Source organism: Glycine max, chromosome 9 (assembly GCF_000004515.6).
Source record: "Glycine max cultivar Williams 82 chromosome 9, Glycine_max_v4.0, whole genome shotgun sequence".
NCBI lineage: Eukaryota > Viridiplantae > Streptophyta > Magnoliopsida > Fabales > Fabaceae > Glycine > Glycine max.
This window is the reverse complement of record NC_038245.2, coordinates 742,610-768,461: the sequence shown is the minus strand read 5'-3', so window position 1 is coordinate 768,461 and position 25,852 is coordinate 742,610. Positions and strand designations below refer to the sequence as shown.

Sequence of the window (25,852 nt, the reverse complement as noted above, 5' to 3'; positions counted from 1 at the left end):
GATCAAATGAAAAAATTATGTTGTTTAAAAATATATCACATGTAAAAGTCTTAATATTTAAAGGAACTAGAAAATAAACCAAAAAAAATACATTTAATGGAAAAATTAACAGAAGAAAAATTATGTGTATTATGGGACCCACGAATAGTCAACATTAGCTAATCCACTACCACAATCTCTTTAGTAGTAACTATATGTGTATTTTCATGTATAGTTATCAACTTGTTAACTATCTTCGTTATAAGACCAACGGAGCAGCAGGAAGATGTAGGTAGCATGTCCATCCATAATCCACAATTCAAATAAATATTGATTTGAGTATCGGAGTTCTTTTTCAGGTATCTCACTCCGTGTGTCATTTGAAGGGAACTTGACAATAAAAGGAGAAAACTAATTACAGGATTAGGATTAGGAAGAATCTGATAACAGTATAAAAAAATGATTAATCAAATGAGAAAATCTTGTTATTATGAAGAATCAAAAACATAATTTGAAAAAAAATCCATTTGACTTGCAAAACACGACTTAATTGGTACAATCAAAATGTGAGGAGTAGAAAGTCACAAACTCAATTTTCATTGCTAATTTCTCATTAATAATGAGTTGGGGTATAACTTTGTATACTGTTGGTTTCTTTTTTATTTTATTTTTTCTTCTTTCTATAATGAAATTAAAGTGATAGATATATATATCAGAGCTGATGAAACTTGAAAGGCCACAGTTCGTGGCAGTTGAGGTGAGATGTTGGCGGTGGAGGTTTCGTATTCGATGGTAGAGGGTGGCAGAGGGTGGTGGTGCTTGGGTGTGGCGTCTTACATTGGGACTATGATATGAGCAGAGGGATGAAAGACACTCAATTACTTTGATTCGAGGTCAATTAAGAGATAAGTTTGTGGAATATTTCTGTGTATTATTATTGATGCTGTCATGATTTTATAGGTTGTCGAATATAAGCATAAGTTCGAATTACTGATATCAGAATTTGTGCTTCATCACAACACTACAAAATCTACTATTCCACTTCTAACAAAACGAACTTTATCCTGTAACTAACGTGCAGGTATGTTTATGTTCCGATCAGACTAAGTCGTGAGGATTGTTTTGACATTTTGCATCCAACTTAACAACTTTAGTAACTATGCTCTAGGGGAGCAAAAAATGCATTTGAAAGAAGGGAATGTGTGTGCAAAAAATCCTAAATATGAGAGAGCTCAATGTAATTTGCTCTTTAATTATTTTTTTATAATTGATGCCCTATCATTCAATCCTGGCTGCATCCATGCTCATATGATCGAAAATCTTACTCTTAAGCAATCATTTCATTTACCCAAACTTTCCACGCCCTCACTCATATATATACAGCACATTATTTGCAACAAACCTAATAAAACAATAAAATTTTATATTACCTTATCTTAATCATGTCCAATACAGTACAACGTAAAATCATCCCAGACTTCTTGACGTGGTAATTAAATCTGAGTTTGATTCAATGAATATAGACGCTTATTTGAGGTTCATTGAACCTGGTCTCTTCTAAGCACAACAAAACAAGAGAACATTCCTCACCTTGCCCCCCAACGACTTGCTATGCTCTAAAAAAATCACTCTCACTTTGCATGTTGCATCTGCATGCACAACAGCGCCCAATTTCCACATCGCAACATAAGATCAGACATATATAAAATAGAAAAATGTGACAATGGCAAGAAAATATTCACGATGACAATGCCAAAAAATATATATGTTGTTGAGGCCTCAGAGTAACGATGAAGGGCCCACATTTAATTTCCTTTGGTGGGCTAGACTTAAACTGTCCGTCCATTAGGTCAGCGTTCTTGTGGATCGCTTCTAATTTTTTTTTGTTTATATATATATATATATATATATATATATATATATATATATATATATATATATATATATATATTAATAATATTTTATCATTGAAAAGTGATATTTATACACCTATTTTTGAAAGATAAAAAAAAGGTTACACAGTAATAATCTATACAATTGTACACTATTATTCAATGACTAAAAAAGGTTATTCACGAATTACTATATATTAATAAATTTATTAATTTTTGCCATAATTATTTTTACAAACATATAAAATGATGGTTACTATTAACATTAAACTTTTGTAGAACGGAGAACATTGACAAGGATGGAAACCTGCCACTCTCGCTATTGTCTCAAGCTTTTACCAAGTTCACAATAAGCTACTTTTCAAAAACTGACTTTTAGGCATTTTACAATTATCGAAGAGTTTGCAACATAAATAAATAAAACTTATGAAATATAAAGGTTATGTTTCACATCATGACATTTCACTTAATTTTAAATTTTGTTTAGTCGATTTTTTGTTTTACTGTTTGATAAATAAATTTTTTAAATAGACTTTAAAGTTTTTTGAAATGGTACTTGAAGTAATGTTTTATATTTTGTTCTCTTTTTATTCTTAAAATATTTATTCAATTTTCTTATTATCTTTTTTAAATATTTCATTTTACATTTTTTAAGCTACATCAACAATTAATTTTATCAAATACTTATAATTTAATAAGTTAATTTTTTAATTTTCAACTAATTTTGTCTAACATAACCATAATAAGGGATCCATTTGATTTGCTAAAATGTATAACACTCCATAGGACAAATATTTATGTTTCAAGTTTGATTTGAAAAAAAAAATTATGGAACAATGCTAATGACAATATCCCCACTTCTCTCTTATTTTTAGTTCATCCATTACCTATTAGTTACAATAACAATATCATGTCATATATTTTGAATTCATATTATATACTAATTACAATAAACTCATCATGTTATGTATTTCGAATTCACATTATCCTATCATGTATTTTGAATTTATATTATTGACTAACTAACTTATTTTTATATATTTTATATTTTGAATTCTCATAAAATATATTAAAAAAATAAATTATATTAAGATAATTAATATTAAAAATAATATTTTGATAAATTTTATATTATTTTATGTGTTAGCCATTATTAATCAAACCATATGTGCTGTTTTCTTTCTCCTGTAGCTTAACGGGTAACAACACAACCTAAAAGTACTGATTGGAAATTGCCCATCAACATGTGAATTATTGTTGTGTGTGAATTATTGTTGTCATTAAAACAATGAAGTTCCCCTATACCCAAAAAAACCCATAAATTTCCCCAATTCAAAAGAAATGAGAATGAACAAATAGTATTTTTTTTTTTTACACGTAAAATATATCGATTCTTTTTAATTTTGAGAAAATATTTAATTATCTGAACTACTTTGCAATCAAATATTATTTTATTCATGTTACATTCATTAACTTTTCAATACATATAAATTACGTACGAATATTAATTTCTATGAGAAGTATCAGTACATAGATAAAATAAATTAATTAATGATATCTCTACATATATAATCATCATACATTGGCAACGATTGGAGAATCCTTTGTATCAAATGTTTAGTTTTCCTTGCACTATTAATTCAAAAACAGATTTTTGTATATCAAATTTTAAGTTAAAATGTTATATCAATTTAAATTTTGCATTTATTTTTCTCTTAATAAATATTAAATTTTTATATATGATGTCCACCAAGAATAAAGAGGCATATATGTTATATATCGAAAAAAAGAGAAGAATAAATAGGCATAAGATTTAAATATGTACTATATTAGAAATCTAGAAGATAAGTTCCATTTCGAATTTTATGTCACCATTATATACGTTTTAATGTACGTAAATAATTAAGTTAGAAGTAACGGAAATTACTATAAAATAAAGAAAGCTCAGAGAACCAAAAGCATGCAAACTTTCTTTTCCAATAACGATGACGATGAGGTGAGTAGAAAGTGAGATATTCAACATCTAAGTTTGTTTGTTTTTTTTCCCCTTTTTTATGTAAATTAGTAACTCTTTATATATTTATTTATTTTTCTCTAAAAACAAACTTGATAAGTTTTGACTGCGCTAAATCTTATGTAATACTCGTAGTAAAATGCCAATGTTGATGATTTCATTCTTTGTAACAACATTTAATACCGAACCCGGACGCTTTTTCTGACCAGGTTCATCAAACGAGTCCAATAATTGGCCTACATTCATAATTTCTAGTAAAAATAAAAAAAAATCCTCAACCGTTCCCTGTTCAACAAGTCAATCATAGTACACTGTGTTCAACTTTCAACATTCATGTATAAATAATGACGCCATTTCCCAATTGTCTTAACTCTTACTCTATTTTCTCTCACTCCTTTCATGTACACACCATAGCAACATTTCAACGTCACATGTAATAATTATACTTCACCACCCCACCATTGCTCTACTTTACCTATATATATTTATTTACATGTTCATTAAGAAATTAATTAAATTTTTGAAAGTGGTGTGGTGCATATTGCATAATAATACTCTTATAGATATGGCAAGGATTCCAGTGAGGTTTCAGAGAGTGGCAGCGGCGTTTGACGCTGACGTGGCACGCGTGAGGCTCTGCGAGAGCAGCGGGAGCGAGCACTCGCCGGAGAGTTTGACCGATTTGTCGGATCTCGTGAAGTCCTTTATGGAGAAGAACGAGACAACAACCACCGGGGAAAAAGAAGAAGAAGAAGAAGAAGGTGGTGGTGTTCATGAAGAAGAGTTAGAAAAAACTGAGTGGTCTGATTCGGAGAAGAGGGAAATGCTGCAGAGTTTCTTGTATGGGAAAGAAGATGAGACTGATGAGGATGAAAGGGACGCCAAAGAAAAAATTAGGAGAGAGGTTGAAGTTGCATTTGGACTTGTTGGGAACAATTACAAACGCAGGTTGATCTCTCTGTTAAGGGAGAAAGGTTTTGATGCTGGTTAGTATTGCAATTGCATGCTACTAATTGATTTGGTATACCATTCACACAAAGATTGCATACAGTTTCTTATTTGTTTTTAGCATCAGAATTGGAATTTTATTAAAAAACAATTATTAAGATCAAATTCTAATTTTTATTTGAGAACAGTACCAAACATACTTAATAACAACTTCTAAGTTTTGTCCCACCTTATTAACGTTTAGCTCTTGTTTCTTGTCTTGCTCCAAGCTAAATGAGCTTAATTTTGATTCAACTCACCATCACTTTAATTTGGTACATTTGAAAATGGTTGGCTAAGAAAAAGAATGATTCCCTTTCCTTTGGTTTATTCCCTTGGATCAATTGATTAATCTATTATATTATGTCTACATCTAGATCGTTCGAGAGGGGCAAGTTTTATTCATCATACCCATGTGCCCCAATCAGGATGAACAGTATTTTTATTTTTTATGTTCAATTATTTTTAAAATAGCATACATGTCAAGTTGCCAATCGATTAGCCGCATATACCAATAAGAATAAGAATGGTTATATATATTTATATTGTAGCAAAATAATACTATTGAAAAGATCAACAAGTTATGGGACTTTGTTTGATAAATTATACCCTCTCTGTACAGGTCTTTGCAAATCCAAGTGGGAGAAAAATGGAAGATTAACAGCTGGTGATTATGAGTACATTGATGTCAATTTTAAGGGAAAACGCTACATAGTTGAAATTTCCCTTGCTGGCGAGTTCGAAATAGCTCGTCCCACAGATCAATATTCTTCCTTGCTAGATGTGTTCCCATTGATATTTGTGGGTAAAGTGGAAGAGATGAAGCAGGTTGTGAGGCTGATGTGCACTGCTATCAAGGGCTCCATGAAAAGAATGAAACTGCACATACCACCATGGAGGAGAAATGTGTACATGCAAGCCAAGTGGTTCGGTGCTTACAAACGAACAACCAATGCAGTTGCAACTAAAAGGGTATCATTGCCTTTGTCTTCTGATGAGTCTTTGTTTCCTAAAAGGTCCATTGGATTTGAAGTGAGACCTGTGAAAGCACACAAGTGCAGGGATGTTTATGCCACTAATACTGGCTTCAGAACTGGTCATTTGACTGCTGTGTTTAATTCTGATAGCCTTGGTGCATAATTGAAGTCATATTTATTCTATTTGTATACAACTATACAAGTGCTTTTCTTGATGGTTGGAAGTTGATGAGTGGTGGTGTGAACTGTGAAGTGCCTTAGCCTCAAAAAGTGCTTAATTGAGAACAATTTCTCTGATGCACAGCTCTGGCATATTTTTGTCTTATAGGTAGATCATAGATGTGGTAACTGGTAAGCAGGGTTCATTGTTATGCTAGCATTTCTTTTATTTATTCGGGAAGATAATGTTAAAAGAAAAATCATTGTACAATAAGATAAAGAATCGATTTCTTGGCAAATGGAAAAGGATCTGAATATACAGCCTTCAAATCCAATGTTCAGCACACTAGTCCGAATGGCATTGACAGAGCAGCTCAAAGATAATTGCAAAGACATTTATTGGTCTGCCTCCAACTTCCTGTGCCTAGTGCCAGTGGTCCCCCAAAATGAATTGTATTGCGCCACGCAGTGGCACATCTTCAGGAATAAACTATAGCAAGTGGATAAATTATTCACCAAAAGCTAAGTTACAATATAATTTTTTTCAACTCTAGCACTTCCAGAAAACGATCGAGATAGTCTTGCTTGAAATAACTGTATAGTGAGTGGACCACTTCACTATCCTAGTCTCTAGCTAGATGCATACATCAATTTATTTTGTTCAAATTTGAAGTGGAAAAATATAAATTAAACTAATCCAAATCAGTTTAATTAGTTTATATGATCGTCAAATTCAAGAATGAACACCGGTAGAAGCAACACAATCACAAGTTTGCTTCATTCAAAAGTCGTTCTTTACTGTTCTCAGAGTCTAATATCATTAAATGCAACATTTCTTTTCCAGCAATTGCCAAAGATACCTTTGCTTCAAGACGAAAACCTTGCTACTCCAATTAAGACCGGAAAAAAAAAGTCTGATAATTCAAGATCCTTTAATTCTTCATGATAATAAGTTTACATCTCTACAACATCATCACATCTTAACACGGATCGGAGTAAAATTCTTTGATATCATTAGATCTGAGGTGTCTTCATCATTTTCTCTGATCAAACATCAACAAAAGCTCGAGCTCATTACAACAATGAAATTTGATAAATAATGGATATCCCTCAATAGAGATAGGTAAAGAGAGCATATGGATGGATCGATTATGTGAAAGAGAGGATTACAAAGATCTATTTGGAGCTTAAATTAAAATAGTGGTATTATCTTAAATTTAAGAAAATAAGTTCGACAACATTATAATATATGAATTAATTTAATACAAGGATGTTTGAGAATCTTAGTTTAAAATAAAGATACTGAGAAATAGAATTGCACAATATAAATTTTGGATAGAAAACTTAAAAAAATGAAGAAAATAAACTTTAAGAAAATTCGGAACTATTTGATACAAGAAAGAAATTAAAACACTCTCAATATAAAAATCTACCTAAGTCAATAGCATAAAATATAATGGATAAATTTATTTAAACTTTAAAAAAAAACATCTTTAAAATAAGTATTTTTTTAAGGAACAAATAGGATTTGTTTCTTAAAAAAAACAAAATAATTTATTTTAGATAAAAATAATTTAGACAAACACATAAAAAACTATAAAACTATTTATTTTATTTTGAAAAAAAAAATACTTACTTAGAAAATAAGCTAAAACAAACTAATTGAATATCACAATCACTACAATTGTAAATGTTAAGTAAATATACTGAAGATGCATAAGTAATATTATATTTAAAGCTTTGAGACAATTATTTAAGTTAAGAGATTCCTTCATATAATACTCTGGACGGACACTCATTGAATTGAATATCTCAGTTTTCTTGCAACCTTTTAAAATTTTCTATCGTGAATTTTTATTGGGCAACTTTATTAGTCAATGCCTTTATTTTAAATTAATATTCTCAAATATCTCTTATATGGATTCGAATATCATAATCTTATCAAAATTACTTTCTTATATTCAACATAATACCTTTGCCGATGCACAAACTTCAGGGATGAAGTTCAAAGTCCTCTTCACTGAATCAGTCAATGCAAGGTAAAAGGTAAAGGTATGCGGGTTCTTAAGACATGTAGAAAAAAAATGTGTTTTACATGTAAAATCACTGATGTACAAGCATGAATTAAATTATACAAGACTATTGTCTTAAATTTTGTCCATAGGCAGTTTATTTCTCTCCTTCAGAGATTCTAGGAACTATAGGCTAACCGCCATTTCAGTATCGTTCTTTTAGGGATTGTTTGTATTGAGTGCAACAAAGTTATCTTTACCGCACAGGCAAAAACTCAATTATTCATGCAATATTTCAATCAGGAAAAATTCGTTGTGAAAGAACAAAATTACATTTCTGATACAAATACAATCAGGCAATTAGTCATTTCATACTACAGAGCTCGAAGACCTGCTGTTTTAGAACACTTCTAAGAGACTTGGTGGGTATGAGGGATGATTTTTAGAAGAGGGGGACAAATTAAGTTAAATTTATATGTAATTCTCTTGTTTAAAAATAAATATCTACCCTTTCTTTTCCTTCCAATTTCCAAACCTCCTCTTTCTGTTTGATCAGTACCATCTTGGCAAGTATCTAAAAACATAATATTAGCCATGGAAAACAAAAATAAAAATGATAGCAAGTCACGAGAAATCTGCAAGCCCTTTTGAATCTGCAAACAACAAACTAAGATTATTTAGCAAGTCTAATTGAAGCAGGCTTAATACAAGAGTGAACAAAAGTGATTAAACTAATAAAACCATACATGAGGGAGAACGAAAATAAAATTAAACTAATATAGCCACGGCCTCAGAATTGCAGAATAATAACAGCAAGGCATGACAATGCCATTCAGTCCCGAAAGATGGTTATGGTAATTGTTATCATCATTGGCAGGTGGCTATACTGTAATTTGGAAAGACAAATGAAAAAAGTTGGACGCACACTAGCAATCAAGAAAGTTAAGCTTAGAACATTCAATATATTATTCACATACAGGAATTTCAATTTAGCAAAGGCAAAGAAGAAAAATAAGAAGAATGTGTGTGTATGTAGGCACCCATAGACGCAAGCTGCTGAAAAATCAAAGCAGATTGCCTGGAAAGTGACCATTGTAAGTGTTCAATGTAAGAGAAGGGTCTTCAAAAAAAGCGAAATCATAGGCTTATTTTCCTCTTCTCCCCTTCTCAGCACAAACCCAAAAGGGTCAAACAAAACAAAAAAGAAATGAACTTTAGGAGGAAGAGGGTGAATGTAAGAAGCTCGGTAAGCAGATTTGTTGACAGAAACCCAAAAAGGATATCACAACAACCGGCCAGTTAGCTTCTGTAATAGAATTGATGTAGCTACAGCCGCTATGGCACACTCAAGATCAAGGGTACAGCTTTTTCGCTCCAACCCTTCCCTTGGTACATGTAGCCTCACCAAAACAATATCCAAATCAAATAACCAACATTTTCAATTGGGATAATTATCAACACACAAACAAGAGTTTTCCCCCAAAAAAATTCAGGACTTCTTCAATCACAAAATCAAAAGTCATTTTCACAACACCAAATACTTATATCATAATCTAATAATAAACAGCCTCAGAATTGCAGAATAATAACAGCAAGGCAAAAGAAGCCATTCAGTCCCGAAAGATGGTATTTGGTGACTGATATCATCATCAGCTGCATTTTGATTTCAGAATGACACGAAGGCAAAGTGATCATCAAGGAATGACCTTTGAATTAGCTACAGCTATGGCACATTCAAGATCAAGGATACTGGATTTTAGTTCACACCCTTCCCTTTGTACATGCCTACATGTAGCCTCGCCATATCAACATCAAAATCAAAAAAGGGTGAAAGATAATTTGGATGATTACCGAAGCACAAATTTTGGTTGCGAGCTCGACGCCGTAAGCCTAACCCTAGAAGACAATTTATGGGTGAACACAGGGGGCTGATGACTGTATTTATTGTCAGTCACTGTGCTCTCTACTCTGAGGAAGGATCATGGCCGTTCAATATGATGAGTACGAAAGGAGAAGAATAAATAAATAAATATTAATTAAATTAATATATTAACTTAAATATATTTTTCCTCCGTATAATTTACCTTAAATTTTTAAGTTATTAATTACATATTAAAATAAAATAAATATTTTAATACTAATTTATTAATATCTCAATTTCTATCTCTTTTATTTTCAAACTTTTTTTTTATCCTTTTTTCTTCTCTAGTGTCTTCTTTCAATTTCCAAGTTTCATCATTTATCGTCTTTCTCACATCCTTTGTCTCCTTTCAAGCAATTGTGATGACAATAACAATGATAATGAAAGTGTTTGTAACGATAATGATGATAATGATAGTCAAAGTCAAAACATTGTTAGTGATAAAAGTGACAATAATAGTTGTGGCAAAAGCGACAATAATAATGGTAATGTTGACACTTATGGTGGTGACAATAAAAATAGTAGCAATGGTGATGGCCACAATAACAATGTAGTAATAATGGTGGTAACAATAACAATGATGATAAGTATTTTTTTTCACAATAGAAAATTTAAAAAGCTTGATTGTGTTAACAGTATAAAATTAAGCTTTAACACCAAGGTGTCAAATTAAACTTTAACATCAAATCTTATCCATCCATTTTAATTTAATGTAATGACTTTTATTAACTCATTAAAAACCCATGTCCCCTTCTTTGATCCCTCACATGACTCTCTCCCTCCCTATTCTTTTATCAATTACCTCTTCTAACATGATATTTTCTTTAGTAATAGTGATGGAAGATATTTTCATATTGTTTACCTTAAAAGAATGTGATTTAAAGGTAAGGTGAAACTTGTGAATAACTCATTTTGTTTTGGCAAAACAATTTTCTTGCCTTTATCTCATGGAATTATGTCTTCCAATCACCGAGCCCTAAAAACCTCCTTCAATCACTTTTTGCCTTTTACTTTTTCCTTGTCTGACCAGATATATCTTAATATCCTTGTGTGAAGTCGTGCTTATGAATGACAACGCACATTGAATTGGTGATGTGTCAAATTTTGACGGTTCAGAGCAGTGGAGTTGGGGGATTTATAGTGGATGAAAGGAGTAATGGGAAAGAGTTATATGAAAAATCCGAAGAAAGGGGGACAAGGTTCAATGGTTATGAAGACAAAATCCCATGAAAAAGGCAGGACAATGGTTTTTCCAAAACAAAATGGGTGATGCATGAGTTTTGCCTTGCCTTAAAATCACATCCTTCTAAGGCAAACAATAGAATAATATCCTCCATCATTGTTACCAAAAAATTGTCACAAAAATTGAGGTAATTGAGAGGATAATTATGAGAGAGAAGGCCATGTGAGGCATCAAATAAAGGGAGCACATGAGTTTTTAATGAGTTAATAAAATACATTAGCTTGAATTAAACTTTGACAACAAGGTGTCAAATTAATTTTTGATATCAAATCTTATTCATCCAATTTAATTTAATCTAATGGCTTTTATTGACTCATTAAAGCCTTATGTGCCCCTCTCTTTTATCCCACATGACCATTTTCCCTCCTAATTCTCTTCTTAATTACCTTCTTTAACATGACAATTTTTAGTAATAGTGATTGAGGATATTGTTGCATTATTTACATTAAAAGGGATGTGATCTTAAGACAAGGCAAAACTCCTTAATCACCCCTTTTGTTTTGGCAAAATAATTGTCATGCCTTTATCTCATGGAATTATGTTCCTTCAATAATTTTTTACCTTTTACCTTTTTCCATTACCTCTTCCAACTAGTTGTATCTTTAACTCCAAAAATTAAATTCCACAACGTGATCATAATTATAAACAAAATATAAATCCACACAAGAGAAATACAAGAGTTGTAAAGCAAAATAATAATAACAAGTAGCAAATAGAATCTCACAACTTAATCAATTCAATTGTAGCAAATAGTCAAATACAACATAACAAGTAGTAATCCCATATTTATTAAAAGATTATTAGAACATACTTGACTATTACCAAAAGACTAAACTGAAAAGGCAAGACAAAAATAAAATATTAAGAATAATAACTACAACAAAAAATCAACAAAAAGTACAAGGATGAGTAAAGTTTCATCACATATAGAAAGCAATTAAGTGTGCTTAGTGTAAGACCAAATTAATTGTTAATATCATGGTTGCATGCCAAAATTTGTCTTAGTCATGTGAATTCAAACACATCTTAAAAAAACTAATAATCAAATAGTTAAATATTAACATAAAAGAGGAAAATTATAATATAAAATCATAATTGATAGGAAAATTAAACAAATCAAATAGAAATAACATAGAGAAATTCAAGAAAGGACCCATACACCTTGAGAAAATATTTGTGCAAACAATATGAGGACCAATTTTTTTACGAGCAACCATAGTCTTTATTATTATAGTTTTGACTTGGTTTAGATTGGTTCTGGAGACATCATTTGCAAATCAAACCAAACCAATAGGTTAGACAAAAAAAAATGATTCAAACAAATCTAAAAAAAGTTTTGATTTCCAATTTTCTGGGTCATTTTTTTATTGGATTGGATCTAAACACCCTAAGCTACAATGATCAAAATCAAGAGAAAAGCAACAAAAATGATGGCTAACCCTAAATCAAAATATAAAAAAACCTAAATAGGTAAACATATACATGATTAAATCTGAAGACACACACACACACATCCACATACAAGACGTTCACCATCTGGTATAATTTGTATTCAATGGCATCTCATTCATCAAAGTAATGGATCAAAGATAAGTTGTCTCCAACAAGTCAACCTTTTAGGTTTTGCTTGTTCCAAGTAAAATCAAATAGGAGAAACAAGATTGAATCTTAAGGTCGTGACAAACATTGAGTGAAATATAAGATAATAACATTAACCGATGGAAAGTGGAATCTAAAGAAAACAAATGAGAGAGCATAGTAATGGGAACAAAAGCAAGCATTTCTTAAGGTGATTTTGGAATCGACAAAGATATGAGAAACAAAAGGAGTTAAGAATAAGGTATTTGAAGAATGTAAACCTAATTGACTAAATGATAATTTATTAAGACAAACGATATTAAATTGGGCTTTTTAATAACCAAACTTGCTATTTACACCCCCTAATTTTGCTAAGTAAATCCCATATCCCCTTTTAACATCTTAATTACCCGTTATATCCTTTTTCCTTAAAAGATTACATTTATTTGAACCTCTTTTCCTTTCAGAAAATGTCTTTCTAGAATAACATATACTGATTCCAAGAAGACATTAGATTAAAAATTAAAAAACAAAATGAATTTAAACTGAATTCAATGTTAAATACATTTTTTAAAACTTGTTTGGTATAGTAAATTTGGAGAAAAGAAAAAGAAAGAGCAAAAGTTGAAGTATAATTGTTCATAAATCAATCCAATCCAATCCAAATAAAAAAAAATCGATCAAAAAAACCAAAATCCGAATGGATCAAAATTTGAAAAGACCAAAATTTTTTGTTGGATTGAATCAAATTTATTTTGAAATTCAATCCAAACCCAAGTTATATATACATATACAATTTTATAAATAATTTCATGCTACTATTCGTGTTTACATTTTTATTTTTTATATATTTATAAAATTATCACATAATTTATACTTACTTGTGAAAAATCTATTTGATTAAAGATAATTTTTAGTTACTATTTGATTAAAAGTACATAAGTATAATTATTAAATTATGTAAATTTACTTTTAATAGTATATATTTGAAGAGTTATACTAATATTAGTTGTTTATTGACTTATAAAAAAGTATTTAATATCTTAAATTATTTTTTACTGTGTTTATTATATATGTTATTATTTATTTAAAGATAAATAAAAATAAGACTAAAATAAAAAAAAAATCAATCCAATACCAATCATTTTGAATTGGATGGATTAGATTGAATTTAAAATTTTAATCAAAACTGATTGTATTATTAATTAAAAAAATGGAAGTGATGGGATAAGACTCTAACATCCTAAGTTGGAGGTAATTCAGATGGAAAGTTTTGAACTCTGCATGAGATCTACTCCTTGAGCGTCTTTCCACTTATAATAAAATTGTTAAATCGTGAACCTCGTGTGGAATATCGGCTACAGTGAGATCCCTTATAAAATGGAAAAATATCTGCCCATGACCTACCCAATAAGAACAGAGAGTTGGAATCTGGTGAAAGTCAGCCACTGTTCACACCAACGGACATTATTCGACGGTGACGATGGAACCGGCGTCGTCCTCGTCCTCATCGGAGCACCACCGAAGCTACTGGCGGTGGAGCAAGTGCGACTTCTTCCCCGAGAAGTCATTCGAGAACGGGAAATCCTACCGCGCAGCCCTGGCCGCCACGTGTCCGCGCCTCAAGGACCGGCTCCTGAACCGGTCGAGCGACGCGCACGAGCTCCTGGTGCTCCCACGCACCAGCGAGCACCGCATGAATCGCTGCCTCACGTGGTGGGATCTGACCTGGCTGGCCTTCGGGTCCGTGGTGGGTTCCGGCATCTTCGTGGTCACCGGGCAGGAGGCCCGCCTCCACGCCGGCCCTGCCATCGTCCTATCCTACGCCGCCTCCGGCTTCTCGGCCCTCCTCTCCGCCCTCTGCTACACCGAGTTCGCCGTCGACATCCCCGTCGCCGGCGGCTCCTTCTCCTTCCTCCGCATCGAGCTCGGTGACTTCCTCGCCTTCGTGGCGGCCGGCAACATTCTCCTCGAAGCCCTCGTCGGTGCTGCCGGCCTCGGGCGCTCCTGGTCCTCGTACTTCGCCAGCATGGTCAAATCCGACCCCGACTTCTTCCGAATCCACGTCCCCTCCTTCAAACCCGGGTTCGACATGCTCGATCCTCTCGCCGTCGCTGTTCTCCTCATCGCCAATGGCATCGCCGTCAGCGGCACTCGCAGAACCTCCCTCTTAACCTGGCTCACTTCCGTCATCACCGTCTTCATCATCGCCTTCATCATCGTAGTCGGCTTCGTCCACGGAAAAGCCTCCAACTTGACGCCGTTTCTCCCTTACGGCGTCGACGGCGTCTTCAACGCCGCCGCAGTAGTGTATTGGTCCTACTCCGGTTTCGACATGGTTGCCACCATGGCGGAAGAAACAAAGAACCCTTCGAGGGATATCCCTATTGGCTTAGTTGGATCATTGTCGATGATTACTGTTATTTACTGCTTGATGGCATTATCCCTTGTGACTATGGTTAATTACACCCAGATTGACGTTGATGCAGCTTATTCTGTAGCTTTTGTTCAAATTGGAATGAGTTGGGCTAAGTACCTTGTGAGCCTTTGTGCCTTGAAGGGAATGACTACTAGCTTGCTTGTTGGGTCAATGGGGCAAGCTAGGTACACTACTCAGATTGCAAGGTCGCACATGATCCCACCCTTTTTCGCATTGGTTCACCCGAAAACCGGAACCCCTGTGAATGCCACTCTCTTGACCACTATTAGTAGCTCTGTCATCGCTCTTTTCTCAAGCTTGGATGTTTTGTCTAGTGTTTTTTCTATCAGCACCCTTTTCATTTTCATGCTCATGGCCGTTGCGTTGCTTGTGAGGAGATATTATGTGAGGGAGAGTACTGCCAAGAGTGACTTGGTCAGAGTTCTTGTGTGCTTGTTTGTTATTATTGGTTCTTCTGTTGTTGGTGCTGCACTTTGGCACTCAGGGAAGCTGGGTTGGATCGGTTACACTGTTGCTGCTTGTGTTTGGTTTTTGGGCACTTTGGGAATGAGTTTTCTTCCTAAGCAGAGGGCTCCTAAGGTGTGGGGGGTTCCCTTGGTTCCGTGGCTGCCCTCATTGTCCGTTGCCACGAACCTCTTTCTCATGGGATCCTTGAGTTCTGAGGCTTATTGGAGGTTCTTAATTTGCACTGCTGTTATGTTTGTGTACTATTTTTTTGTGGCTGTACATGCAACTTATGATGTGGACCATCAAGATAACGGTCTAGAAGGAAAGAATGATGAAGGAGTGGGAGATAATAATACCAATCAAGGGGTGATATAGAGAGTTTCCAAGAACAATTCCTTGTTACTGCTAGCTGCTTAATAATGTTGCTATTGCATAATTGTATAGATGCATCATTTAAGATTTCATGGTTTTGTGAGGCTCTGGGCATAATGTTCTCTGCTCAGCATTGAATTGAAATTAGCCTGTCGGTGACAATGCTGGTTGTATTGGGTTCTCTTTTGTGTGGACATTAGTGTGTGATTTGATACCATAATGTTGTCATATGTTTGAACCCGTGCAACACACGGGATTTAAGTTATTTTTAGATTTTTACATAGGTGAAGAATTTTATATTCTTATAATAAAAATATGTTAGATAATGTGTATAAGATGCAAACTTCCTTTGAGGATGTTAAAATGATGTTTTAGTTTCAGTTTCAGGTAAATCTTTTAGACGGTTCAAATATTTTAATTGAAATTTTTTTATTTTCAAAATTTTGTGGTTGGATAAAGAAATCAAATTTTTCATTTTCAAAATTTTAAATTAGGTTCCACATTCTATTTCAAATTTTGCTTCTCCGTCATAGTCTCTGAGTCCAATGTCACTCACAAAGTCATCAACCATCGCGATGTCATTCAACTCTCCCTAAGCATCACCTTTCGCGCGGTGGAGCACAACTACTTCACTATAAAGAAACTCTTAATCAAACACGACCTAATGAAACGCGAGACAATCGTGTTCTACGATTGCCTCGAAACCATTGACGAAACCCTCGATAAGCTTAGAGAAGTACATCACAACATTGAACTCTATCCTAACATGAAAACTCTATACACTGACGATCTCAAAACTCTCATCAACGCTGCCATAACAAACCAAGTCACGTGCCTCGACGGTTTCTCTCATGATGACGTAGACAAGCACGTGAGAGAGACAAATCTAAGAGAGAAAGTGAGGTTGTGAGTGCGAGTAAGTGCAAGGGGTTGCGAGTGTGAAAGCAAGAGTGCGAATGTGAGGTTGCGAGCAAGAGGTTTCGGTGCGGTGCGAGTGTCTATAGAAGAAGAAAATTTCAATTTTTCACGTTTTAGAAGAAAATTAAAATTTTATATTTTTAGTTGTTTAAAATTCTGTTTTAAAATTTCAAAAATTTAAATTTCACATGAAAAATTTAAACAATACATTTTAGATTAAAAAAATTCAAATTCTCTAATAAGTTACTTTCTTTAGTTAAAATTTTCTATCCAAATGCACTTTTAGGTATCAAAGAGTGTTTGTCAGTGCCTGATGAATAAGAGTATAAAAAAATAAGTGCAATAATCAGCCAATAAGGATTATCTGCCTGCAACAATTAGTGAATAATGAGTATAGGGTGTATCCAAGATAAGTAGCTTCAGAGAATTCTTTCCCTTAAGCACTCCATGAGGACATTTTGACTTGAGAGTCCTTGTCTCTGCCTACCATTCCACTTATAACTAAATCCCCTCATGCCTCCACAATGACCACAACTCCCCCTACTGCTATTTAATATTTTATATGAAATAATTCTCTTACATAGGCAACTAACTTTTATTTCTGTTACATCATGAACTATTCACCTTTACCCACTACTATAAATGTTTCCAATTGATAGTCTAGCACTGTCTAGCATTAATAAACAAACAACATGCCCCAAGCAATGATTGTCAATAGATGAATGGCATCCATAGATTACAGATCATACACGGATCAGCATTGCCTTAAATATTCGAAATGAATACATGAAAATAATGCATACGTTTATTAGCTTGAGCTAGTGTCACTTTTGAAGCTACAGATCTTGTATCCACAAAACCTGCCATGTTCTCATTCATCAGAAGCCTCTTTTCCCAGCGAGATCCTGAAAGCCAATCACCAAGCTTGGATTGATCAATTTGTTGGTAGGTAGAATAAGCACTTAAACATCATCCATTGTACTATTTTCTTTGAAACACTTTTTTCTCTCCATATTTTTGTTTGATTATTTTAAGTGTCTTTTGAACAAAAATATAAAGCAACACAGTTGAAAGCCAATGCTTTGTTTATAATCTTACCAAGAGGGCGAAAATATTCCAATATTTCATTTTGAATAAAATATATAAATTTTAAACCATAAAACCCATAATTGGTTGGACTTGAGCACTGGGATACTGTTAGTCTTGCAAATAAAAATGTGAAGAGTAAGGATGCAGGATTGGAAATTTAAATAAACAAATAAAATATTCTAAATGAAACAACCTTCTTGTTCATTCTCTTGCAAGGAGAGTTACTTCTTATATTAGTCCCACTTGTTATTATCTGATTCCTAATTGTATATATCAGTTCATTATGAATGGCATGATTTTAATTTGTTTAAGTACAGAACAAAAAAAAAATAAAATCCCTGAAGTACCTTATCATAAGGTTTCCGCTGTATTATCTAGTGAGTAAGGCAAAATTTCAATCCCTATTTTTATTTTTTTAACTTTTAAAAAGTTTAGATGGAATCATGGAAAACAATATGTTTTATTTATATGTCTAATTAAGTTGTATATGGATGAAAGTGTCATTATACTCTTACTAATAATAATAAAAAAGATTCATTTAAAATTAAATATAGAGAATACGGATAGTTAAATTCGGATCGGACCCGCCTCAGTGCCATCGGGCCATGATACACGTTATGAACGGTCGTGATTGGCCACAACACAAAAAAGTGATGCACTGGATCTTTGACGGGTACACGGAAGTCGAATGATAAAAAGAAAGACACCTGTTTGTCTTTAGAGAATGTAGGAAAGGAAAGGGTTTTGTAGAGGGAGAGAATTCCAAACCAAAAATCCGAAATAAATAATTTTTTTTTTAAAAAAAAAAAGAACCGGGTGTGGGTGTTGTTGGTGTTGGCGGAGGCAGATCGGAGATCTGTGATAGATATAGATGGAGGGAGTTGGGGCCCGGCTTGGGCGGTCCTCGACCCGCTACGGACCGGCCACGGTGTTCACTGGACCGGTCCGGAAGTGGAAGAAGAAATGGATCCACGTGTCCCCTTCTTCTGCTTCCTCTAATTCCAACGCCAATAATCATCACAACCACGCTTCCCATGCCTCTCATCTTCTCCTCTACAAGTGGACCCCTCTCACCCACAGCCAGAACACCGCCACTACTAACAACGCTAACGCCAAGGACTCGCCTCCGGAGCCTCCCGAGGAACCGCCTCGAAGGAAATTCAAATATGTTCCGGTATTCAAATTACGCTTTTCTTCTTCTCCTATTATTATTTTAGGGTTTTATTGAAAACTCATTCAATTTGAAATTATGGAATGGGAATTTCACTCCCGAGGAACCCGTGTAATATGCGTTCTTTGCATTGTATAAATGGATTGCTTGTAGTGACTACAATGTCCTGATAATTTGTGTCTTATTCGTTTTTGCTTGATTCTTTTTGTCCCTTTGTTTGGAACACGGGTTGAAAGTTGTGTCCTGATGTCAATTCATTTTTTTTTAAATTATTTTTATTTATAGAAGATAATAAATGATCATGAGAGATTCTTAACTGTAGCTTCCTGTTTTTTCTGGTTAAGATTTGCAAATTGGGAGACTGAATCTAATTGATAGAGATTTAATTTAAATTAAGCTTGAGGGGTTTGTTGGTTGTTTCCTGTGCATGTATGTGTGAGTATTTCATAATTGCAAGTCTGCAATTTATTTGATGGATGAAAAGAACAACTCTAATGCAGAAAGTGACATTATTCAATCACTCAAATATCTGAACTAAAGTTCTAAGAAAAAAGAAAAATAAAATGATAACCAAAATGTTGGAGACCAGGATTGGTGGAGATGGAAAGGAGGGATATATACCTTCTTGGTGAGTTGTGGCCTTAAATAGAGCCTAATGCAAAAAGAGGATCCATTTGTTAGAACTATTCACACAGCCAAATTGGTTTTCAATCATTTGTTATTTTGTTACATGCTTAGATCCTGATCTCTGTCTTCAACTTCTGTATTTCTGTTTTAGGGCAGGGGCTAATTCAACTTCCCTGTTGGTAGATGGTTTTTAGTTGAATACACATGTGTTTGGGAACAAATTGTTGGTGTCAAACCAGTCCCATCAAGTTGTTGGTCCAAGTAAACAGTCACTTCTGGACTAATTTTGATGTCAAACCAAAAAGATGTTATAGTCTTTTGAGGGCCTGGTTGATGTTCCAAAAATCATTTGAGTTCTAAAACAGGGGTTCATTCTTCTTTAATTATATTGGATGCATCTGTACTTTTGTTAAAATCTAAAGTATGTGTTTGCCATGCATCACTGGTAAGATTTCAGATTGGTTGTATTGATGCTGTTAGCTGCAGTTTGGCTGAAGATTTAGCTGTTTCCTCCCTTTAATGGTTGTGGGACATAATTCTGTGTTGTATTGCTCTAGACTTATAGTGTTGCATTGGATGCTCTATGCTAATGTTGAAAATGGTATGTGCAACATTCATTGGTGTGTCATGTTCCTTGTGAAGTATGAACGCATCCTCAGCAAAAGAATCACCAATTATTTTGCTTTCAAATGCACAGTATTGTATTTGTGAGTTGTTAAAAATTGTCACAGAACTAATGATATTCAACAGTAATAACTAAGCTGGACTAACCAGAGCTTTTGATCCATGGTGTACTTGAAGTCATCTGTGGTACACTTAAACCATTTATGAATCAATTTTTGTATTCATGCTTTTAGTGATGATAATAAATTGATACTGATTTATTCTGTCAAATGGTAATGAGGTTTGGGAAGGTGTGGTAATCTGGGTTGTCTGATGATGCAGGTTGCTCTACTAGAGGAGCAGAAAAATGAGGGTGCAGAAAGTGAGGGTACTGAGAAGGTTGACGAGGAATCTAAACCAATTGATGCTGATTCAGGTGCAGCAGAAGCAACTCACAAGAATGAGACTTTGGATGAAAAACCTGACATAAATGATGTCCCAATGGAAGAAAGTCAGGTAAACCTTTGCATGTCTCTTTTGTTTACTTCATGTTTCTTAACATTTTCTTCCATTTTTCCAAAGTGTATCGTCTAGAAAGTAATAACTGCAGCCCACAATCTATTCTACACTCTCATAAATTGATGAAAGGGAGCTATTTCTGAGGTTAAAATCAGACAATGATAGTTCTCATCTTTCATTTTTAACTTTGGACAATTTTTATGCTTCAAATTAGGCAATTTGAAAATTTATGGATTGGGCTTACATTTCTCAAATTTATTGTGTCTGTTACTAAATTTAAAGTCCATAGCAGTGACTAGTGAAGGACTTGATCCCATTTCTTTTTAATAATATGTAAATTGTGACTTTGGCCTTATATTTCAGTCTCAGTACAAAAATCAAGTGGTGCGCCAAGATCTGAATGAAAGCACATTGGACTTAAGTTTGGGCTTGACATCACATGATGATGAACATGATTCTGATTCAAAAACTAATCAAACAAGAGATGGCCAGTAATGCAAGTTAACTAAGTGGTACTGATACATGAACAGCAGGGGTCTCATGATTCTCCAGATAGTGAGAACATAAATGATTCAGTCTATATACCTTGTTGAAGGAAAGGAATTTTCCCCTGGCTTTGTGTTCAACCACTGGTTATTTTAGGTTGAATTATTGTAACGGAATATGCCTATAACATGGATTTTTTTTTTATTGAGTGTCCTTGCAGGGCTGAATGTAATATGCATTGGAGGAACGGATAGTGTACCTTTTTCCCCAATCACTGGACAGATTTTTTCCAGATATTTATTGAAATAGGATATTCTGGACTTTGAAACTACAATAGTTTGGAGCTAAATTGTTTTTATTTTCTTTTTCAAAATAAATAAAATAAATAACATTCCTGATGAAAATGTGCTTCTGATGCTTTCCTACTGACTAGAAATGAATCATTTGGCCTTTTGAATTATAATTACTACCATGGTTCCCTCATCATGTATGGTCTGAGTTTATTTCATCTTTTATTTTTGGTAGATAATTTCGAAGATTATCAGATCCACTGTACTTAATGGTGATGGTGGATTAATGATGATACTTGGGGTTAGTTTAGTAGAGTGAAAAGAAAATGAAAAAAATAAAATAAAATAGAGAATAAATATTTGCATTAAAATAGTGTGATAGAAGTGTAAAACTTGCACTAATTTTTAAAAATTTATCCATCTTTCCACTTCATTTCTTCTCTCCCAAACCAAGCCTCAAATTACTTTTTAATTGTTACTTTTAACCCCTGTAAAATAATTTTTAGGCTCTGTATTATTTTTTATTTTAATATTTAATTTACAAAAAATTATAAAATGTTGCAATTTTGCTGATGGACTAATAAAATGACACTTTCTAGGCTGCAACATGTATAACATGACATTTAATATTATTTGATGATATCATACTTGATGACTTCATTAGTCACATTAACACTTAGCAACTAAACAGAAATATTCAATTCAACACTTCTCTTTAAAAATACTTCAAAAACCCCCTTTTAAAAGTAGAAAATTACAAGTTTAACAGGAGCTGAATTTCACCCTCCGATTTGAAATCTAGGCAATATTTAAGCCATCTACAGAAGTACATACCGTGGTGCATAAAAATGCTAACCAGTTTAAGTGGCAGATTGACTACAAGGGTTCGTTTGGTAAGACAAATTTTTTCATAGCATAATTCCTAAAGATCATGAATCCTTAAGAATGAATAAAATTTATTTGATTAATAATTGGAATCTTAAAATAATTTTTCTAAAAATTACAAACTTATATTATTTTTTATCACATTAAATAATTTAATAAAGAGAAAGATGATAATTTTGTTATAGCAAGAGAAAAATTACTCGAGAAAATTTTCGTAAGAAATTGATTAAAAAACATTCCTAGGAGACATTCTTTTCCAAGAATGTTATTTTTTAAAAATTAATACCAAACATGAGAAATTAAATTTTTTAACCTCTAATTCCCGAGAAACCAAAAACTTTTCTGGTGCCAAATGCCCTCCAAGTGTGATTGCTTCAAGACCTATGATTTATAATCATGGTAAGAAATATCAAAGACGCCCCATAAGGGGCCAGATATATTCAGTTGCCCGCTTATCTTGATTCCCTTATTTTGCCACAATCAAACACACAAGTGAGAATGCTTTAACAGTTTGAGACTTGGGAAAGTACAAATGAACTACCAAGTAAGAATACAATTATATAACGGAAATTACAGCCTGGGCATCTGCCTCCAACTACACAATAACTTGGACTTTTAAAATATTTAATATCATTCTTTTGTGACAGCCACCTCCGCCTCCGCCTCAGAGGAATAATCATGCCTGGAAAGTAACACAAGTTTTAGGTTCATGGAGAATAGGTTCTAGTGCCAACAACAATTTTTTTTCTTCAATCCCTATTGCCTTCTTTAAACTAAAATACAGTGAAGGTTATCACATTGCAGAGTTTAAAATAAAATTGCAATTGTTTTTCTTCAATCCTATTGCCTTCTTTAAACTTTGTTAAAAAATATCTAAATTTGATTTTCTGATAAATGGATCCAATATTTTGGGGCCTAGGATGAGTGAGATGTATGCAACCTTACTCTCGCATGAGGAAGAATCTGTTTGTGACTCGAACCCAAGAACACAAGGTCATGAAGTAGAAACCATCAGAAACTAAAATAAATAAATATCCCTTACCGCAATTTGCGTGAGAGTTGGTATAAGCCTGTCCCTGCCATTGCAATGTTTACACTAAACAGGTTCCAATTTTTCTGTGACATGGAAAATAATTGTGATAAGGTCATTTGCAATACAAGAGAATTATGCAACTACAGACCAGAACTATGTACACATCATGTACTGTGATGAAGGTAATAACGAAATTTTGCTTGCTTTGGAGGTCCATAAATAATCATGCCTAAGTGAACTAGTTAAAAGAAATCTGTCTTTAGAAAATCAAACTTACTGGGGTGATTACAGTGCTGTAACGAGACCAGATAATTCCAGTAGCTGTGACCGCTGCATAAAAACCAAAAAGTAATCAGCAATGTATGGATATAAATAAAACCCAATACACAATGATATACACTAAAACTGCCCGCAACTAGAATACTAAGTGTTGTTTATACCTTTTGAGGAACCCATATAAGGATCAAATATAAGCAAAAGCACATGCGAGTGCGTGCATGAGAGACAGAGAGAGGGAGGGAGGGGGGGAGGAAGGGAGAGTAGTCTATGATAGATAACAGTAAATGCAGTTGTTTATGTACATGCATACCTATTTGCTGAGGATAGGAAAGTTTCTCGGGTGGTTTTGAGAAATCAGCAATGTTGGCAATGCTGATGCCCCACTTAAAGGTAGGTGCCCAGAAGTGAACTGCATAAAATAACCGGTTAACATATAGGTTGCCAATGACAATTTTAACACCTAATAATAACATTGGTCACTAGAAACATAAAAAAGAGAACACAATTTGAATCAGTGGGAAAATAATGCCGTACACTTGTAAAATATAATCTTCTAGGTATTGGTACTTTAAGCAAGTGATGTTTACAAAGTACAACACAAGCAAATCTATGTATATAAATGACTGGACTTCATTCAACAATTGTTATCTTTCTAACTGCAACTCCGAAACTAAATTACCTTTAACTTTCCTTTACAAATAGACAAATTCAAGTTCCACTACATTCTTTAAATCATGTTATAAATCATAATACAACAACAACATCATGCTTCCAATACACTAAAAACATGGAGCACATTTCCAGTTTTTTCATACAAAATCCAGCAAATATTATTCTTCAAAAAAATGTGATATTTAAATGATCATATCCTTCAAAGCAGCATCGCATTAGCATGCACAAGTTAGTTTACTAGTGTCTTCCACTTTACACAGATGACAAAATATTAACATTAATTTTTTTGTCAGTCACTCATCTCATTTTCAATTTTATCTACCCAACCTTCTCCTTATGTTCATAAATTAAATTAGTAGACGAAGCCCAAAGTTTCCAACATTCCCAAATATCTAACCATCAGTTTCGTAATCCTTCACACCCGAAAAACCCTTTTCTCAAGATGCAATCCAAGGTCAAATTAGGTTTTTTTTTTCAAAAAAAAAAAAACATAGGTTGTAGATAAAGCCTTGCACATGGCCTTTTATCAAATCACTAAATCAAAATTCGTAACCTAAGCCAAACCCTGTCACTGATATATATATATATATATCAACATCATCACACGGAGCAATGAAAATCGGAAGCGTGAGAAAATAACAAATACAGAACATAAACACGAAGGGATTGGACAAAATCAACTCACTGGTTTTAGGCCCAGCTGGGTGATTCCATAAAGCTTGAAGCTTTGCAGCTGCCATGAATTGAATGTTTGTTCTTCCCTTCGATTGAAAGCGAAACGGGTTCAGCTTCTACCACTGCATCAAGAGAGAAAAACAACACATTTAAATACAATAATATTATTATATACCATAATCATCTACGATGCAGTAGATCCACTCCGCAACCGTAGTCAAATCACTTTGCGACGCGTGTCTTGAACTCGGTCAACACTTTGCTCACACTGACCTATTTTGGTTTTGGGAGAAAAACTAGTAAAAGTGGAATCACGTGCTTGAATTTTTTAAAATAAATAATAAGAATAAGATTAACCATCTATATAAATTTATATAAAAAAATAGTCTGTTAAAAAGTCTAAGTGTAAAATAAACATACTATATTATTGACACTGACTTGATAATAAATCAAGTTGTAATTTTAATCGACTTTTCTTATGTATTTTGTGTATGTTTTATTTCGCTATTTATTTTTATTTGCGTGTTTCTATTTGCTTGGGAGGGATTTGGGGAAAACCACCGCACCGCCATAACAATCAACTT

At 33.5% G+C, this 25,852-nt stretch overlaps 4 protein-coding genes, 1 long non-coding RNA gene and 3 other non-coding genes across 9 annotated transcripts; 3 read left to right on the top strand and 5 right to left on the bottom strand.

Annotated features, from left to right (window-relative positions):
- Positions 1-4,049: 4,049 nt before the first annotated feature.
- LOC100811764 (uncharacterized) lies at positions 4,050-6,758 on the top strand. Its single transcript, XM_006586704.4, has 2 exons — positions 4,050-4,871; positions 5,495-6,758. The coding sequence occupies exons 1-2, from the start codon at positions 4,379-4,381 to the stop codon at positions 6,010-6,012; spliced, it is 1,011 nt and encodes a 336-aa protein (XP_006586767.1). The 5' UTR covers positions 4,050-4,378; the 3' UTR covers positions 6,013-6,758.
- Positions 6,759-8,302: 1,544 nt separating this feature from the next.
- Positions 8,303-9,981, bottom strand: LOC106794526 (uncharacterized). 2 transcript variants are annotated; one of them, XR_001382562.3, is made up of 2 exons: positions 9,872-9,981; positions 8,303-8,673 (listed from the first exon to the last, which is right to left on the bottom strand). It is a non-coding gene; the product is annotated as an uncharacterized lncRNA (long non-coding RNA). The 2 variants fall into 2 exon arrangements; XR_001382561.3 differs by having other exon boundaries at positions 9,727-9,920.
- On the bottom strand, positions 8,806-8,897 carry LOC112997965 (small nucleolar RNA SNORD96 family). Its single transcript, XR_003263013.1, has one exon. It is a non-coding gene; the product is annotated as a small nucleolar RNA SNORD96 family (small nucleolar RNA).
- On the bottom strand, positions 9,251-9,355 carry LOC112997952 (small nucleolar RNA snoR109). The gene has a single exon (XR_003263001.1). It is a non-coding gene; the product is annotated as a small nucleolar RNA snoR109 (small nucleolar RNA).
- LOC112997962 (small nucleolar RNA SNORD96 family) lies at positions 9,585-9,676 on the bottom strand. Its single transcript, XR_003263010.1, has one exon. It is a non-coding gene; the product is annotated as a small nucleolar RNA SNORD96 family (small nucleolar RNA).
- A 4,090-nt stretch (positions 9,982-14,071) lies between the features above and the next one.
- Positions 14,072-16,431, top strand: LOC100811241 (cationic amino acid transporter 8, vacuolar). The gene has a single exon (XM_003534681.5). The coding sequence runs from the start codon at positions 14,246-14,248 to the stop codon at positions 16,022-16,024; it is 1,779 nt and encodes a 592-aa protein (XP_003534729.1). The 5' UTR covers positions 14,072-14,245; the 3' UTR covers positions 16,025-16,431.
- Positions 16,432-18,677: 2,246 nt separating this feature from the next.
- Positions 18,678-21,765, top strand: LOC100801458 (uncharacterized). Its single transcript, XM_003534740.5, has 3 exons — positions 18,678-19,202; positions 20,772-20,945; positions 21,312-21,765. Exons 1-3 carry the CDS (start codon positions 18,900-18,902, stop codon positions 21,441-21,443), a joined length of 609 nt encoding a protein of 202 aa, XP_003534788.1. The 5' UTR covers positions 18,678-18,899; the 3' UTR covers positions 21,444-21,765.
- Positions 21,766-22,976: 1,211 nt separating this feature from the next.
- Positions 22,977-25,413, bottom strand: LOC100500320 (mitochondrial pyruvate carrier 2-like). Its single transcript, NM_001249387.3, has 5 exons — positions 25,279-25,413; positions 24,232-24,330; positions 23,920-23,972; positions 23,652-23,725; positions 22,977-23,291 (listed from the first exon to the last, which is right to left on the bottom strand). The coding sequence occupies exons 1-5, from the start codon at positions 25,331-25,333 to the stop codon at positions 23,240-23,242; spliced, it is 333 nt and encodes a 110-aa protein (NP_001236316.2). The 5' UTR covers positions 25,334-25,413; the 3' UTR covers positions 22,977-23,239.
- Positions 25,414-25,852: the final 439 nt, after the last annotated feature.

Coding starts and splice junctions, on each gene's coding strand:
- LOC100811764 (XM_006586704.4), top strand. CDS start 4,379: ATGTTCATTAAGAAATTAATTAAATTTTTGAAAGTGGTGTGGTGCATA. Junction 4,872..5,494: donor GGAGAAAGGTTTTGATGCTG/GTTAGTATTGCA, acceptor CTCTCTGTACAG/GTCTTTGCAAATCCAAGTGG.
- LOC100811241 (XM_003534681.5), top strand. CDS start 14,246: ATGGAACCGGCGTCGTCCTCGTCCTCATCGGAGCACCACCGAAGCTAC.
- LOC100801458 (XM_003534740.5), top strand. CDS start 18,900: ATGGAGGGAGTTGGGGCCCGGCTTGGGCGGTCCTCGACCCGCTACGGA. Junction 19,203..20,771: donor GGAAATTCAAATATGTTCCG/GTATTCAAATTA, acceptor CTGATGATGCAG/GTTGCTCTACTAGAGGAGCA. Junction 20,946..21,311: donor TCCCAATGGAAGAAAGTCAG/GTAAACCTTTGC, acceptor CTTATATTTCAG/TCTCAGTACAAAAATCAAGT.
- LOC100500320 (NM_001249387.3), bottom strand. CDS start 25,333: ATGGCAGCTGCAAAGCTTCAAGCTTTATGGAATCACCCAGCTGGGCCT. Junction 24,331..25,278: donor CCCAGCTGGGCCTAAAACCA/GTGAGTTGATTT, acceptor TATTTTATGCAG/TTCACTTCTGGGCACCTACC. Junction 23,973..24,231: donor TTCCTATCCTCAGCAAATAG/GTATGCATGTAC, acceptor GTTTTTATGCAG/CGGTCACAGCTACTGGAATT.